General features: G+C 39.4%; 1 protein-coding gene across 1 annotated transcript; it reads right to left on the reverse strand.

Annotated features, from left to right (window-relative positions):
• Positions 1 to 2,442: 2,442 nt before the first annotated feature.
• On the reverse strand, positions 2,443 to 7,521 carry LOC111229162 (mediator of RNA polymerase II transcription subunit 26-like). Its single transcript, XM_022755371.1, has 4 exons — positions 7,252 to 7,521; positions 6,124 to 6,198; positions 4,744 to 6,031; positions 2,443 to 4,694 (listed from the first exon to the last, which is right to left on the reverse strand). The coding sequence occupies exons 1-4, from the start codon at positions 7,321 to 7,323 to the stop codon at positions 4,282 to 4,284; spliced, it is 1,848 nt and encodes a 615-aa protein (XP_022611092.1). The 5' UTR covers positions 7,324 to 7,521; the 3' UTR covers positions 2,443 to 4,281.
• Between the last annotated feature and the right edge of the window lie 5,625 nt (positions 7,522 to 13,146).

Consider the following 13,146-nt stretch of genomic DNA (forward strand, 5'->3'; position numbering starts at 1 on the left):
CTCTTGCTTCTCCTGAATACTCTTTGGTTATACTCTTCGTTAATCGATCCTAAGCTCCACCTTTCCCCTGCTCTTCCTTAGGTCGCGATTGATATCAAAAACTCCTTATATGGAAGGAAACTTCCCAAATTCCTGAATGGTGGGAGTGATCCGCGGGTCCCGCCCTGCATACCAGACGTGCAGTGGACCAGACGAATGGTCGCATTTTTTGAGTCACTGTCGATTAAAAAAAAAAAAAAAGTTTTGAGGAACTAAACTAAGCACAATGGGCTACTGAGGTGACGTAATGTCGCTGCTATCGGGTTTTAGATAACAGACACAACTTCTCCTCACTTGCCAGGATTTGTAAAGCTACTACAGAATAATGTCCTGTGGTCCAAATTTCAGTATGAGACAACAGTTTACAGTTTACCCTCTGTACATATTAATGTCACCGTGTTTAATGTAACCTGACAGAGTTGGAAAGAACGGGGAATTTCTTCTCGGGGGCTTTTTCTTTCTCTTCCTTTTGTCAAGTCAGCTCCACAACAGCAGGACTGGTCTATGCCTTGGTGCTGTTTCTAAAAATGGAGAACCATAACTTTTAAATGGAAAACTATCTAAAAAATATATCCAATTTTATTTTCCTCTTCACACCTAAATGTGGGGATCATGAGGCAGGAGTACATCGTGTTTTGTTTTGTTTTTTGTAAAAAAAAAAAAAAAAAAAAAAAAAAAAGTAAGTGTTAAGATGTTGCAAGTTAAAACTTACCCTCACAAGTCCATCAACGTATATTTCCTAATAGGAAGCCTAGACACGGTGACACATGACCCAGCCGTGTTTCCAGAGAAACTGGTGTCCCGTTATGAACAATAGTGCTACTAGTAAAGAGGGCTACTGACATTTGGAGAGTCAAAAATAAAACTGGCCAAAGATACAGCTAGTTACCTTAAAACCTGATTTTTTTTTTTTTTTTTTAAATAGTTTTCAGTTTTATAGTAATTATAGTGATTTCTTTAGCGACAAAACTTTGATTTCTGTTGGAAATGAAGTTAGGTGTTATGGGTCAAAGCATGTTTGATGTTAGGGAACTTCTGACTGGGAGGTTTCATGCTGAAAATCAAACAGTCGGGGTCCGTGGTATTTACCCAAAGGACGTCTTCCAATAGCAGAGCTCTCATTGCACTATTGTCGTTATCTTCTGCAAAGTGAAGAGCATTTTTGTGGTTAATAGTTTTCATACAGATAATTGTTCAGTTAGCTAATCAATTAATCTTTTCAGCCATTTTTCCAAGCAAAAGAGGAAAACATTTGCTGGTTCTAGCTTCTCAAATCTGAGGTTTGATGCGTTTTTAAATCACATATTGAATGAGAGGGCTTCACATTGATGAAAAACGAAAGTCTAAGGAATCGTATTGGCCTCTGGGAGATCGTATAGACAAACCAATCAATTCATGAAGACAAAGGTCAGCAGATTAATCAGTAATGAAGGTAATCAGTTGCAGCTCCAATATCAACATCAGCAGATTTCAGTGAAATGCACAACTTCAACCTGACGTAGTGTTCGCTGAGTCTGAATCCTTCATGATACATTGCCAATCCTTCTCCACAGATTCAAACCAGACAAGATGGGACGTAAAATCTTGGGAACGTAATAATGACATAAGCCCAGGTGTCTCTCCTCTGACAATGTGTCTGGTCGTAAACACAGCTGTTATTTCTCAACTTTTATATGGCTGGTAATTACGTCATACAGGTGAGCAGAGGGCTGATTCAGAGTCAGAGTAAAGACACCCGAGGCGAGGCCAGTTACTCATCCTAATAGACTACTTATATGAGATGACATCAGCTCACTGAGTCATGGCAGGAAGTAATGTAGCTGTGATGCCCCTTCAGTCCATCAAACTGTCAAACATGTAGGGAACCATATGTGGTCTCTGTTGAGGCCACAATGCTAATAAAAACGTCACTTTTGCACAGAAGGCAAATTCTTAACTGAGGTGATAACAATTCCCGGCTTCCGCAGATGGAAGCTGATGGGAATCTTAAGTATGATTGTTTTGTTTAAAAATAGATGCTCAATATTCTCTTTGGGCTTGCAAAAATTATATTTTTCCCCACTGAAATTACTCATACCATCCCACCCCTTACATCATACATACTGATGCAGACTAAAGAGGCAAATGGATAACGTGCACCCCCACGTGGAGGAACTGGGTAAGTACAACAAATTACAGCAACTTCTACAGTGTGGTTCAAAACAGAAAGCAGAAGTATACCGAGCTCAGACTGACCTTTAAGTTTCCATTTCGGGGGAAAATATTCAAGATCAATTGCACTGTAAAAGACCCACCAGTCAGTCGACTGAGCTGAAGATTTAGATCATTTTATTTTTCAAACAATTGAGAGATGTTAAACACTGAACAAATAAAGATGCCCCAGTCAAAACTCCAGAAAACAGGTTCTTATCAACCAGTTGTAGCACTTTTCCTTTATTGCCAGCTGTGTTGTTGTGCAGTTTCTCATTGTCTGCAGCTTCACCCTTGCTCGATCAATGTGTACAAAAAGTTAACAGAAACGGTGCATATACCAGCTTCATTTTGATCATGGGATTTGGAATTCTCGCACATAAACCCAGCTCCACAGACAGGCGTGTTTTATGCGGAAGCAAATCCAGATTAACCATTTACCAAGGCACATTGGTAGGGATGAATGACTGAAAGAACAAACAAACAAACCAACAAGAAAGGCTGCGCATAAGCCTATCTTAATTCAAATTGTGAAGAAAAAGTGGTAGTGACTGATGAGTATAAAGGGAAAACAAAATTAAGTATTAGTTGTCACATGAACAATACCAAGAATATCTGATGCACACAGCTTTCTCTCTCCCTTTTATGTTTGCTGTATTTAAAAATTGAAGCAAAGGAAATGCTACCTCAAAACAATGTCCTAATTTTTTTTCTAGACTCTTGAAAGCAGCTGAAAGAACTTTAAATGTGTCTGAATAAACTACGGGCACATAACTGTAACTTGTGGGAGGATCACTCACTATTCACACTTGAATCAAGTCAGCGATGAAATGACCAACAAATTGTCAACTTATGTACAAGTGCATAAGAGGTCTCAATCCTGTACATTCACTAAGGCTGTTTAACATACAAAAGTCAAGGATTTTCAGAAGGCAAACAATATCTAAAGGAATGGAAACAAAGTGAGTTCCAGCATTCAAACATTTCCTTGTTGTTTTTTTTTTTTCGTCTCAAATGCAAGTATTGATTGGCTTGGGAGAGAATTAGTGGGTGGCAATAGTTTTCACTGTAGTGAAGTTTCAAAGTAGCACCACACTATTTAATGGAACCATTTGAAACCAAATAATTTCTCAGGATTTACTTCTTGACAGTTGAGATTACTTGGACATATAAGAGCTGTGTGATGAGACAGAGAGAGTGAAACTGGGTGAAGGGTGGAGTATGGAATGTTAATAACCAAATGCATTGATCAATCTTAAAGAAAGACCATGCAAAAACATTTGTATGCCCCCTTTAACATTGAAGATTAGGCTGACAACATTGTGATGCAAACAGGAAAAAAAAGAAATCTATAGGTTTTTGAACATCTGTTTTGATGAACTGGTCAAAAATAAATAGATGTATACATGATACGAAATTTATAATTTACTCTTTATATCTCACATAAAGCTTCTTGTAACTGCCAAATATGCTCCAGAATTTCATACTCTGGACATGTTCAGCTCTACCTGTGCTAGATGAGCTCTATCAACACCTTTTCTGGGCACCAACATAGCGGTCTGGACAGGACAGCTAAACCCCAGCCTTCCCCTCAAATTTAACACTAGATTGTAATTCCTCATTAGAAACTAGAAGGTAAAAGAAGAAGGCAGTATCATCCCAATAACCCTGAAACAGGGGTACAATTCTGAACATTAAGAATTCACATCATAACACCATTTCTGGTTGTCTGGGATAATTCTGCCCTCTCTTTTAGGCCTTCTGTGTTAGTACCAGCACTCTGCAGCTAGGGCCTCATTATTCCTGTGGCTTTCAGTTTGAAAAATAAAACAGAAACAGCCCTTGGTATTACAAACTCAACTACTTCTTTTAATCTTTACTCTTTTTATACCAAAATCTCAATAGATTATCACAGAAAGAGGAAGAGGCATGGGGGAGTTTAGCAGGCCTGGCTTTTGCTAAACTCACAGTGGACAAACAAAATCACAAAGTATCTTGTCTCTGTAGAGACAAAGAAAGGAGTGGAAAAGGACAGCAACCGTCCCAAACCCCTCAGTCTAGGCAAACATATGGCAGGATGTTCAATTTGCTTTCATCCCCATGAGGGTCCAATGATATGCACTCTGTCCAATCATACCAGGTGCCCTTGGTATCATAACAACCATTCACCCCTGGCCAGTGCTGTGTGTGTATCCTGTCCAGGTCCTCGTCTGTCACCTCCCGGCTCACGCCTGGTAAATCCCCTACTGAGCTGTCCGTCTGCAGAACATGTGTCTTCCTTGAATCCTTAATCTCCTGTTCTTCCCTTTTCAGATACTCTGACATGAAAAAGTGTGCACTAGGGGCCTGGACCCCTGAGGAGGTGAGCACATTGCTCTGAAGGTTCAAGTAGGACTGGATGATTTCATTTCTGGACAGCTCCTTCCAGTTTGTTTGGTGGAAAGGGTTAGGGCTAGGGCCTGGGGCTGAGGATGGGGCTAGGGCTAGGGCTGGGGTTGGGGTTGGGGTTGGGGCTGGTGGCTGGGGCCGGGGCCGGGGCAGGGACTGGGGGAGTGGGCTGTTGTACAGTGCTTTCAGTTCTCTGCCTAGATTCAGAAGGTTCAGGATTGGGGATTTCCTCTGTTTGAGAAGGTTCTTTATGTACCAGAGGTTTGATCTGACCTGTCACAGGGTCAAATGTTAGTCTGCGTTCTTTTAACCGTACAGGTTTAGTCGTGTCCTCTATTTTCTGGCCATCTAAGTTGACAGAGTAGTCTCTAGACCTGTACTTCCTCCTTTTATGCTCTGAGTTAGGGGCCGTTGACCCGTCTGTGTCATCAGACACAGCCATGGCTCCCTCAGATGTCGGTCTGTGTAGTTCTGAGTTCTGTTGGGGGAGAGAGGTTGAAGGGGAGACTGACGGGGATTCCAGTGTTGCAGATATGTCTTGTGGTGGGCAATGAGAGGGGACTTCTGACGAACTGGGCCAGTGCATTGAGGACCTATGAGAAGAATGTGGCAGCTTGTCAGCGTATGATGCTTGGGCTGGAGAGGATACAGGCTGGGACAAAGACAAGGGAGAGTCCCTAGAGGAAGGGCTTGGGATTGGAGTTCCTTTCTGTGCATATACTGAGGAGCGCTTGGTCACTGTGTCTTGCTTCATGCTCCTTGGACTGGTAGTGAGGCCACGGGGACTTTTGGCTTGATAATAGCCCCCTCCTCCTCCTTCATCCAGTCTGGCCTGTTGCTGCATCACAGCAACCTTGATCAAAGAGGAAGTGCTAGGTAGTTTGGCCACTCCAGGGGAGCTGGGGCGAGGCTTGACAGCATTAACCGGAATTCTGTTGGTTTTATCGTTATCAAGGTGCTCTATTCGAGATCTGTCAGGAGACGGAACAACCTCCTGATCAGGCTGGGCATCTGGGCTGCCTGCAATCCCATTGGTGGGTGGTGGTGAAACATTGTTATCATATGGAGACATCTTGGAGATTTTTTCTGGTAAGTGCACTCCACTGTCTCTGTGCTCTGCCCGCCGCTTACGACTGCTTGATTTTTCAGCTTTTGGTGAATATGTGTTGTGAACATCATTTCTGATTTTGACCTCAGTGACACCCTTCCCTGACACAGAAATATCAGGAGGAGAGGCATCTGTTCTGCAGGGATGAGAACTACCATTGGTAGACCCAGGGGCACTCGCAGCCACAGCTGGCCCGGGTTCAATCAGCTTTTGCCAGTTCCTTAAGAGTTTCTTAGCACGCTTTGCAAGGTCTTCATCCTTGGTCTTCTTCCTGACATCATTGATCAACTTTCCTAGTCGAGTTTCCTACATAAATAATGTGTGTGAGAGTTAGAAACAAATAAAGCTCACAATTTTTCTACATGAAGTAGTAGTTCATGTTTAATTACTTGTCTTACCTCAAGTGCTTCTTTGGTGATAGGATATTTTTCAAGACAGGCAATTACCTCCAATACAACCACCATATTGCATATCTGCAGGGAGGAAATACAAACATTTTGTATTACTTCACCTCCACACAAAGAAAATGTTTGGTATTAGCCTAAACTCAACCATTACCTGTGGAAATAACAGTAGAAGTGATTGTTGAATTGGAATTCCAATCTCACTCTTTATTTATGAAGAAAAACAACGCTAATGACCACTGCTGGCATGATTAACCAAGTCTCCCAAATTGATGTGAAAGCCATTGAATCGTGCCTACAACGTGTGTATGTGGGGCGCGTTAACGTTAGCTTTCACGTTAGCCTGGGAAACATTAGCTTGTCTGTCTGTACGACGCTGAAAAGTAAAGATGGAAAAGTGTCAACTCCAAAAACCTTTTTCATTGCAAAGGTTTTAACAGAAGTGTAGCATGCGAACAAAAGCTAGAACTAGGAAAAAAACACAAACTTTAATCTAAGCGAGTTTCTTCGTCCTGTCGACAAAGTCAATCAGCGTTTGAGTGTCGGCAGACTTACCTGTTAGCTGAATTGGCTACCGCTAGCATTTAACTAACTTGAGAAGGAAGGATCCGACTATTTCCTACAACGTAGCTTCAGCTTTTCAAGCTAAGAGTAAGCTAGCTACCACTCACACTTCGTTAACATGGAATTTTTGGTGTGAAACAATCAACAACGAAACATAATCTAGTCAACAGATTAAACAAGCAGACGATTCAATAGTAAAATAAGCATTCCTAGGGAATATGTATGCTTTACGTCCATGCCGTGAAATACTCTAAAGTGGCTTCTGTGTTTGGGCTAAGCTAACAGCTAGCATGCTATACAGCTAACGCCAGGACTACTGTCTAACCATGGCAACACTGCTACTATGTTAGCTTACAAGCTGTCAACTGAAGAGTTCGGCTTCTCTTCGCATTTCATGGACATGTTGGTGCTCACCCAAAACATAAAACACGCATATTTAAAACAAACAATACACAGTTATTTGACAGTTGTTGTGTGAATTGCCTTGTCGAGTGTCCTGGGGTGCAGGTAAACAAGCTAACGTTCGCCAGCTAGCCTGTTAGCTTTAGCGTTACTCACATTGCTCTGACTGTCGATGGCCTGCAGCAGCCGGTCCCTCATCTGCTGCGGGGTTGCTGAGACCGTTGTCATTGCCTGTTCGGTGCGATCCGGAGGATGGAGGGAGGAATCCTCCAAAATGAAAACCGGGTGACAATGGTGACTCAAAAGCCGCTGCGGTAACACGTCAGGCGTCCGAACAGCATATTCTTCTGTCGCCTGTAAGGTACACGGCTCAGTTTGTCTCACATGGAAGTGGGAAATGTGTGCGCTGTGTTGGCCGCTAGCTGCTGCCTGCTCGGCGCTCTAGCAACTCACTACCAGCTGCTGGATCTCTCAACGGCCTCCTGCTGCATGCTGGGATACGGTGAGTGCGCTTTGACGTCTGCACGTAGTCAAGTAAACATCCCTGCCGTACACCTTCACTCCTGGGTATACCCCACTGCTTCTTTCTAAATGCCTTACTGACCCATAGTAAATTAATTTTACACAGCAGATCACTGAACTGAACAACGGAATTTGAAACAGTCCCCCACAAAAAATAATGAGCATGAGTCTATTAATATGTCAGAAAATTGTGGGCAGTGGCCATCGCAGTTCAGATTTCTTACAAGGTTCAAAACAACATAAACAGAAAAACGTGCAGCAGATCCACCAAAAGAATGTTTGGCATTTTTGATGGCTAAAGTCTTCTTCAATTCTTCAATACGCAATATTGTTGTTGGTCGATTTTCTGTCAATTAACTAATTGAATTATCCACTCATCATTTCAGCTTTCCCCAAAGCCACATGTCAAATCAAAGGACAGATATCAAAATGCAGATTACATGTAATACATTTAAAATGCACTATTTTCTGTCAGCTAGATCTCTCCTCTTTCACTCCCAGGTGAGAGAATTGCATCAAAATCAGCTGAGGAAGTTAACACTCTTTTAAATTAACTCAGGGTTTTTTTTTTTTTTTTCCATAATTGCATCAGTCAGCCCCCAGAAGCTCAAATAATGTGTTTGTCACAAGATATAGATTGTTATGAATGATGGATCTTGCTGACTTTATGTTACAACATTCAGCCAGCAGATGGAGTCATGCATTTAAAATAGGGTACAACTGTAAGAGGGGGTTGAGCCAGGAGAGAGTCAGGATGGCTGGAGGAAAGTGATTGTAAAACACTCTTGAGTCATTTAAGGGTATCAGTTGTGGTGAAGCGCGGGAACTTCAGCGTGAGGGGATCAGTCATGCTTAGTTTTAGTGCAGTATGTTATATTTTATTCCCCAGTGGCTAAATATAATATCTACAAACATAAAAATAAACTTGTCAAATTTCTTGCTAATTTTATAGGTATTGGTATTAAGAAATAAAAATTGGAGATTCATTTTGAGATGTGTCAGTTCTAATAAAACACTTCCAGGCTCAAAGTAACTCCTCGACAGCTGCAATATAAGCCAATAAATGAAAACCTTCCCAACATCATCATGACCTTACCTATTGTTAAAAAAAAAAAAAGACAGAAATCTTACCACCAGTCATCTTGACTTTTGTCTTACCCATCCCACATGCAAAATGTCTACTATCAACTCACATTAGTGTGGACAGAGTGGGAGAGGCAGGGCAAATGCTGGGCGTGAAGCTGTGCAGTGGGAGAGAAAGTCTAAGTTATGCCAGTTATGGGGGCTGCAATCACCATGCAGCTACTGCTTTATCTCTTTGTTTTCCAGTGCTTTTTGTAATCCACCTAAGGACAAAATAAGATGAAACATCTCTGCTTATTCAGATATATTTATTCTCATTTCATTTACAAATAATAATGCAAAGATACAAAGACATAAGCCTTCACACAAGAAAAATACATCAGGTACAGTTCAAACAGAAGCATATTTCATTTGAATATAGCACACATTTACAGCCAACTTGGATTCTTTTGGTCCGATTTGACAGAAATTAGAAAACACACAATTTGAAGGATTGAACCAGTCATTTTTTAAAGGGTTAGCTCAAAAAAAAAAGTACCAACTTGCCAAGCTGTGCTGCAGAACGCTAGATTTTGCATATTCTATGAGCATAATGTTTCCTGTTGCTGTGGGTGCACTATAGGAGCTTAGCGCACCCCTTCACGGCAGTAAAATGCATGTGCAGTGTTTGGAATAGTATCACTGTACTCTGAAACAAAATACATTATGTAACAATTTAGCTGCCATTGTATGAGGCTTGAACCAGCAGTGGGCAGTCCTCAAAATGCACACAAAGGATTCATAGATGTGGGTAACCCACAGAGTGACCATACATGATTACGTCTCCATTTCATCTTTCTGATTCACTATGTGTACATGTTATGTCACAAAGTCAATATATATATATATATATATATATATATATATGTCAATATATATATATATATATATATATATATATACACAGATATATATATATATGTAGCCTGACTATACAGTGTTTGTATCTGCTATTTCTAATGTTATTTCTTACTGTATGTCTATGTGATTTCTCAGACAAGATGTATATAGTTGTATTCACTACAAATTAGTGTTTGACTGCAGATTTATAAAACAAAGGCAAAACTAAATACTTAATTTAAAGCAAAATACAACATGTCAAGGTATTTTCTGACATATTTTGAAATTCAGTATCATGCAGAAAAGAGATTTCTCAGGTAGTGGACGGGACACATCAGTCACATCTCTTTAAGTTATGCTGCAAGACTTTCAGTAATCATGTTCGTTGTAAACAATGCATTGATAATATTATGCATGAAATAATTTGTACCGCAATAAAGTATTTTGAAAAACAACGTGTTTCAACAGTTAGGAGGATAAGATGTCTCAATTCTCTATCATTTATGGCTGTTTTGAACTTTGGCTTTTTGGCTTAACTGTTGATTTAACAAAGAAAAAAAGAAAGAAAAGAATAAACAGTGCTGATGACAATTTTTTTTGTAAAGCTAAATCCAATGAATCTAAATAGTACCTACTCTCTTAAAAAACGTCTGCTGGCAGGCTGCCAATAATGGGACATACACAGGGGAGGGAAATTTCTGCAGAATAAAAGTCTGTGAATTAAATAAAAAGTGCTTTCAGGGCCTCGAAATGCACAGGGATGAAAGAATATAATTACGGTCGTACAATTGAAATTACATTACTGATTCAAAGTTGATCTACACTGCAAGTGGTTCATATGTAGTCTGTTATTGTAGATAAAGTATTTAACTAAGTTGAAACATCTTATGAAGAGAAAAACAAACATTGCTCTGTTGTAAACTCTTGTTTCTGTAAACACTGGTGTAACACCAATGGATACCTGAACGTTGATGCATAAAAAGGTGGCAGTAACAGGCAACACATCAGTCAGAGCTATCTACATGACAACAAGAACGTTCAAAGAAATATCAAAACATAAAGTGGACCTACAAAGATGTCAGGCTCACTATAAAGTCTGAGGTCCAGCAGAGAATATAGAGCCACAATAACATATTGCAGCACAGTATTTCTCAGTGCATTTTCTCACTTTGACATCATATCACATAGAGCACGAAAAACATTGTTCCTATAATAGCCATATACAAAGCTAGTCTATACCATGACATAATAAAACTGTGTGTGTTGCACAGAAAATAAGCACATACTGTATATTGCAGTGTAAAACATAGTACCAAACAACAGCTTCTACATGTGCATAAAAGGCTGATTACCATATTTCTGATGCTTTTAGGTTTCACGTAGCAGTTACTTAGCCAATCCATGACTCTGAATTCAAAAGGGACAAGAGACAATTTTACCACACAAGAAAAACAAAACACTTAGACAAACAAAGCTGAATCCACCATTTAACGGAAATAAAACCCAAGCCATCGAGGGGCGAACATGTCCAGCGATTCATGCAGTCACAAAATTATTAAAATAGAAAAAAACAAGCAAAAAAAAAAAAAAAACCAAAAAAAAAAACCACTGCATCAAAAGTCAGAAACATGATGCATCCAGAACATTAGAATATTTTTTGAAAAGGAAAAAAAAGGTCAAGGTCAACAACTTAATTTCAGCTGATTCGATCACATTTCCTAGAACATTTTTGATTCACGCTGTGTGAGAATAATGGTGAAACATGCTGGCACAAGAGGACCTTGACACACATCAACAGACATAATGTAGCAGCTACAGATTAGCCTTTTTCATAGTGTGGAATATTGATGGGAAGTGGCTATATAGTGTCCTAGAAAATAAATTATACTTTATTTTATGGGCATTTTAATAACAATATACCTGGACTGAATTACAATATGGATTCCATAAAATACATTTCAGGGACTTATTGATCTCACCTGGCACAATATTGTGATAATATGCCCCGCAAATTTGTGAATGTTCTCATTTGAGAAATCACACTATATCTGTATCTTAAACTATTTTAGTAATAAACTTTTAATTTGCTACTCAGTGATTAATTATACACATAGTTCATTTAGTTGAATTTACCCGAACCTGCTGTCAGTAGCAGAGAGAGCTGCAACACAGGAACATGACCGACACAGCTCTGATCACCACTGTCCCAAAATACAAATGTTTTCCAAAATTTTGGAAAAACCGTGTAACAGTAGAGAGCTAACAAAATACTCACTGATTAAGAAAAACAGCTCTTTTAAATAGACAATCTATATAAGAATTTTCAAAAATAACTATAATTTAGCTTTTTTTCATATTTCTCTTTTGTTTTTTTTTGTTTTATACAAGAAGGCAGTTTAATCAAAGACAGGGCAAACAGGTCCAGTGCACATAACAGTCACAGGGGGTGTTTGGTATAAACTCTCATAAATCAGTGGTTTAAATAAATGCATAAAGTGCAATAATGACATACAGTTTTGAGTGAATCCAAAGGATCCATTCACTGAGAAACACACAAAGGAGCAAATGCTTGAAGCCATATTAATGCAGAACCAAAGACCATGAGCTCGATGAGGGGCGCACACAACATGAGCATGACGAAGAAACTGATATTCAGTGTCACCGCAGTGTCAAGGAAACAAGCAGTCATATATAAAACAGTATGCCACGTCTCCTCTGTAGGGAGAAAATGAACAGGTGAAAGATTTTTGGTCCTACAGTACATAAGGGCTAGAGATGAGAGGCGATGAGGACAAGATGGCAACAACACAGCTGTACAGATGTGACCTAAATACATTCTCATTGCATCAACAATGCTGTTCTAGGATAGAGGCAGTTCAATTGTCTGGAAAAATATATATATCTCAACTACACTGAGGTCACATCTTTGGGAGTAATCCAGGAGAGTTTCTACTGTATGTCACACTCACCGAGCCTTTTTTTTTTTCTCTACACATCACTAGTCTGAAAGCAAAATGTAAAGCGTTTCAAAAGAAATATAACATGGCACCATCACTGTGCATTCTGTAAGAATCCTGCACATTGGCTTCCTCTATATAAGGGTTCATTTTATCTGTCTCATTTTACAGTCCTAAATCAATCACTGTAGTTTTGCATAGATACTATTACGCAAAATCTAATCACATTCTGTACATGTAAAATGCAAAATAAAACACGCCTGTAAACATCTATTTCATAACAAAGGATTCATTTATCCATTTATATTAGACTGATAAATGAATGTGATAAATGATATGGTAGTGACAGTGGATGAAGTAATGGATAAAGATCAGCACACCTCAAAAGTACAACTACAATAATGCAACTGTGAACACTGTAGGCCAAACCACCTGTAAAACAGTAAAAATGACTATTTTTCTCATTTACAGAATAGAAAAACAAAATGTAAAGCTATTAAGGCAAAACAAGTATGCACAGTGATTTGTGATTTCATGCATAACTGATGACTGCTATTTACTATGGTAAAAATCAAAATTCAGCATTTCCTAAAAAATAACTTAGGTGGCA

This window comes from Seriola dumerili, unplaced genomic scaffold (assembly GCF_002260705.1).
Source record: "Seriola dumerili isolate Sdu_G_001 unplaced genomic scaffold, Sdu_1.0 BDQW01000226.1, whole genome shotgun sequence".
NCBI classification, from domain to species: Eukaryota; Metazoa; Chordata; class Actinopteri; order Carangiformes; family Carangidae; genus Seriola; species Seriola dumerili.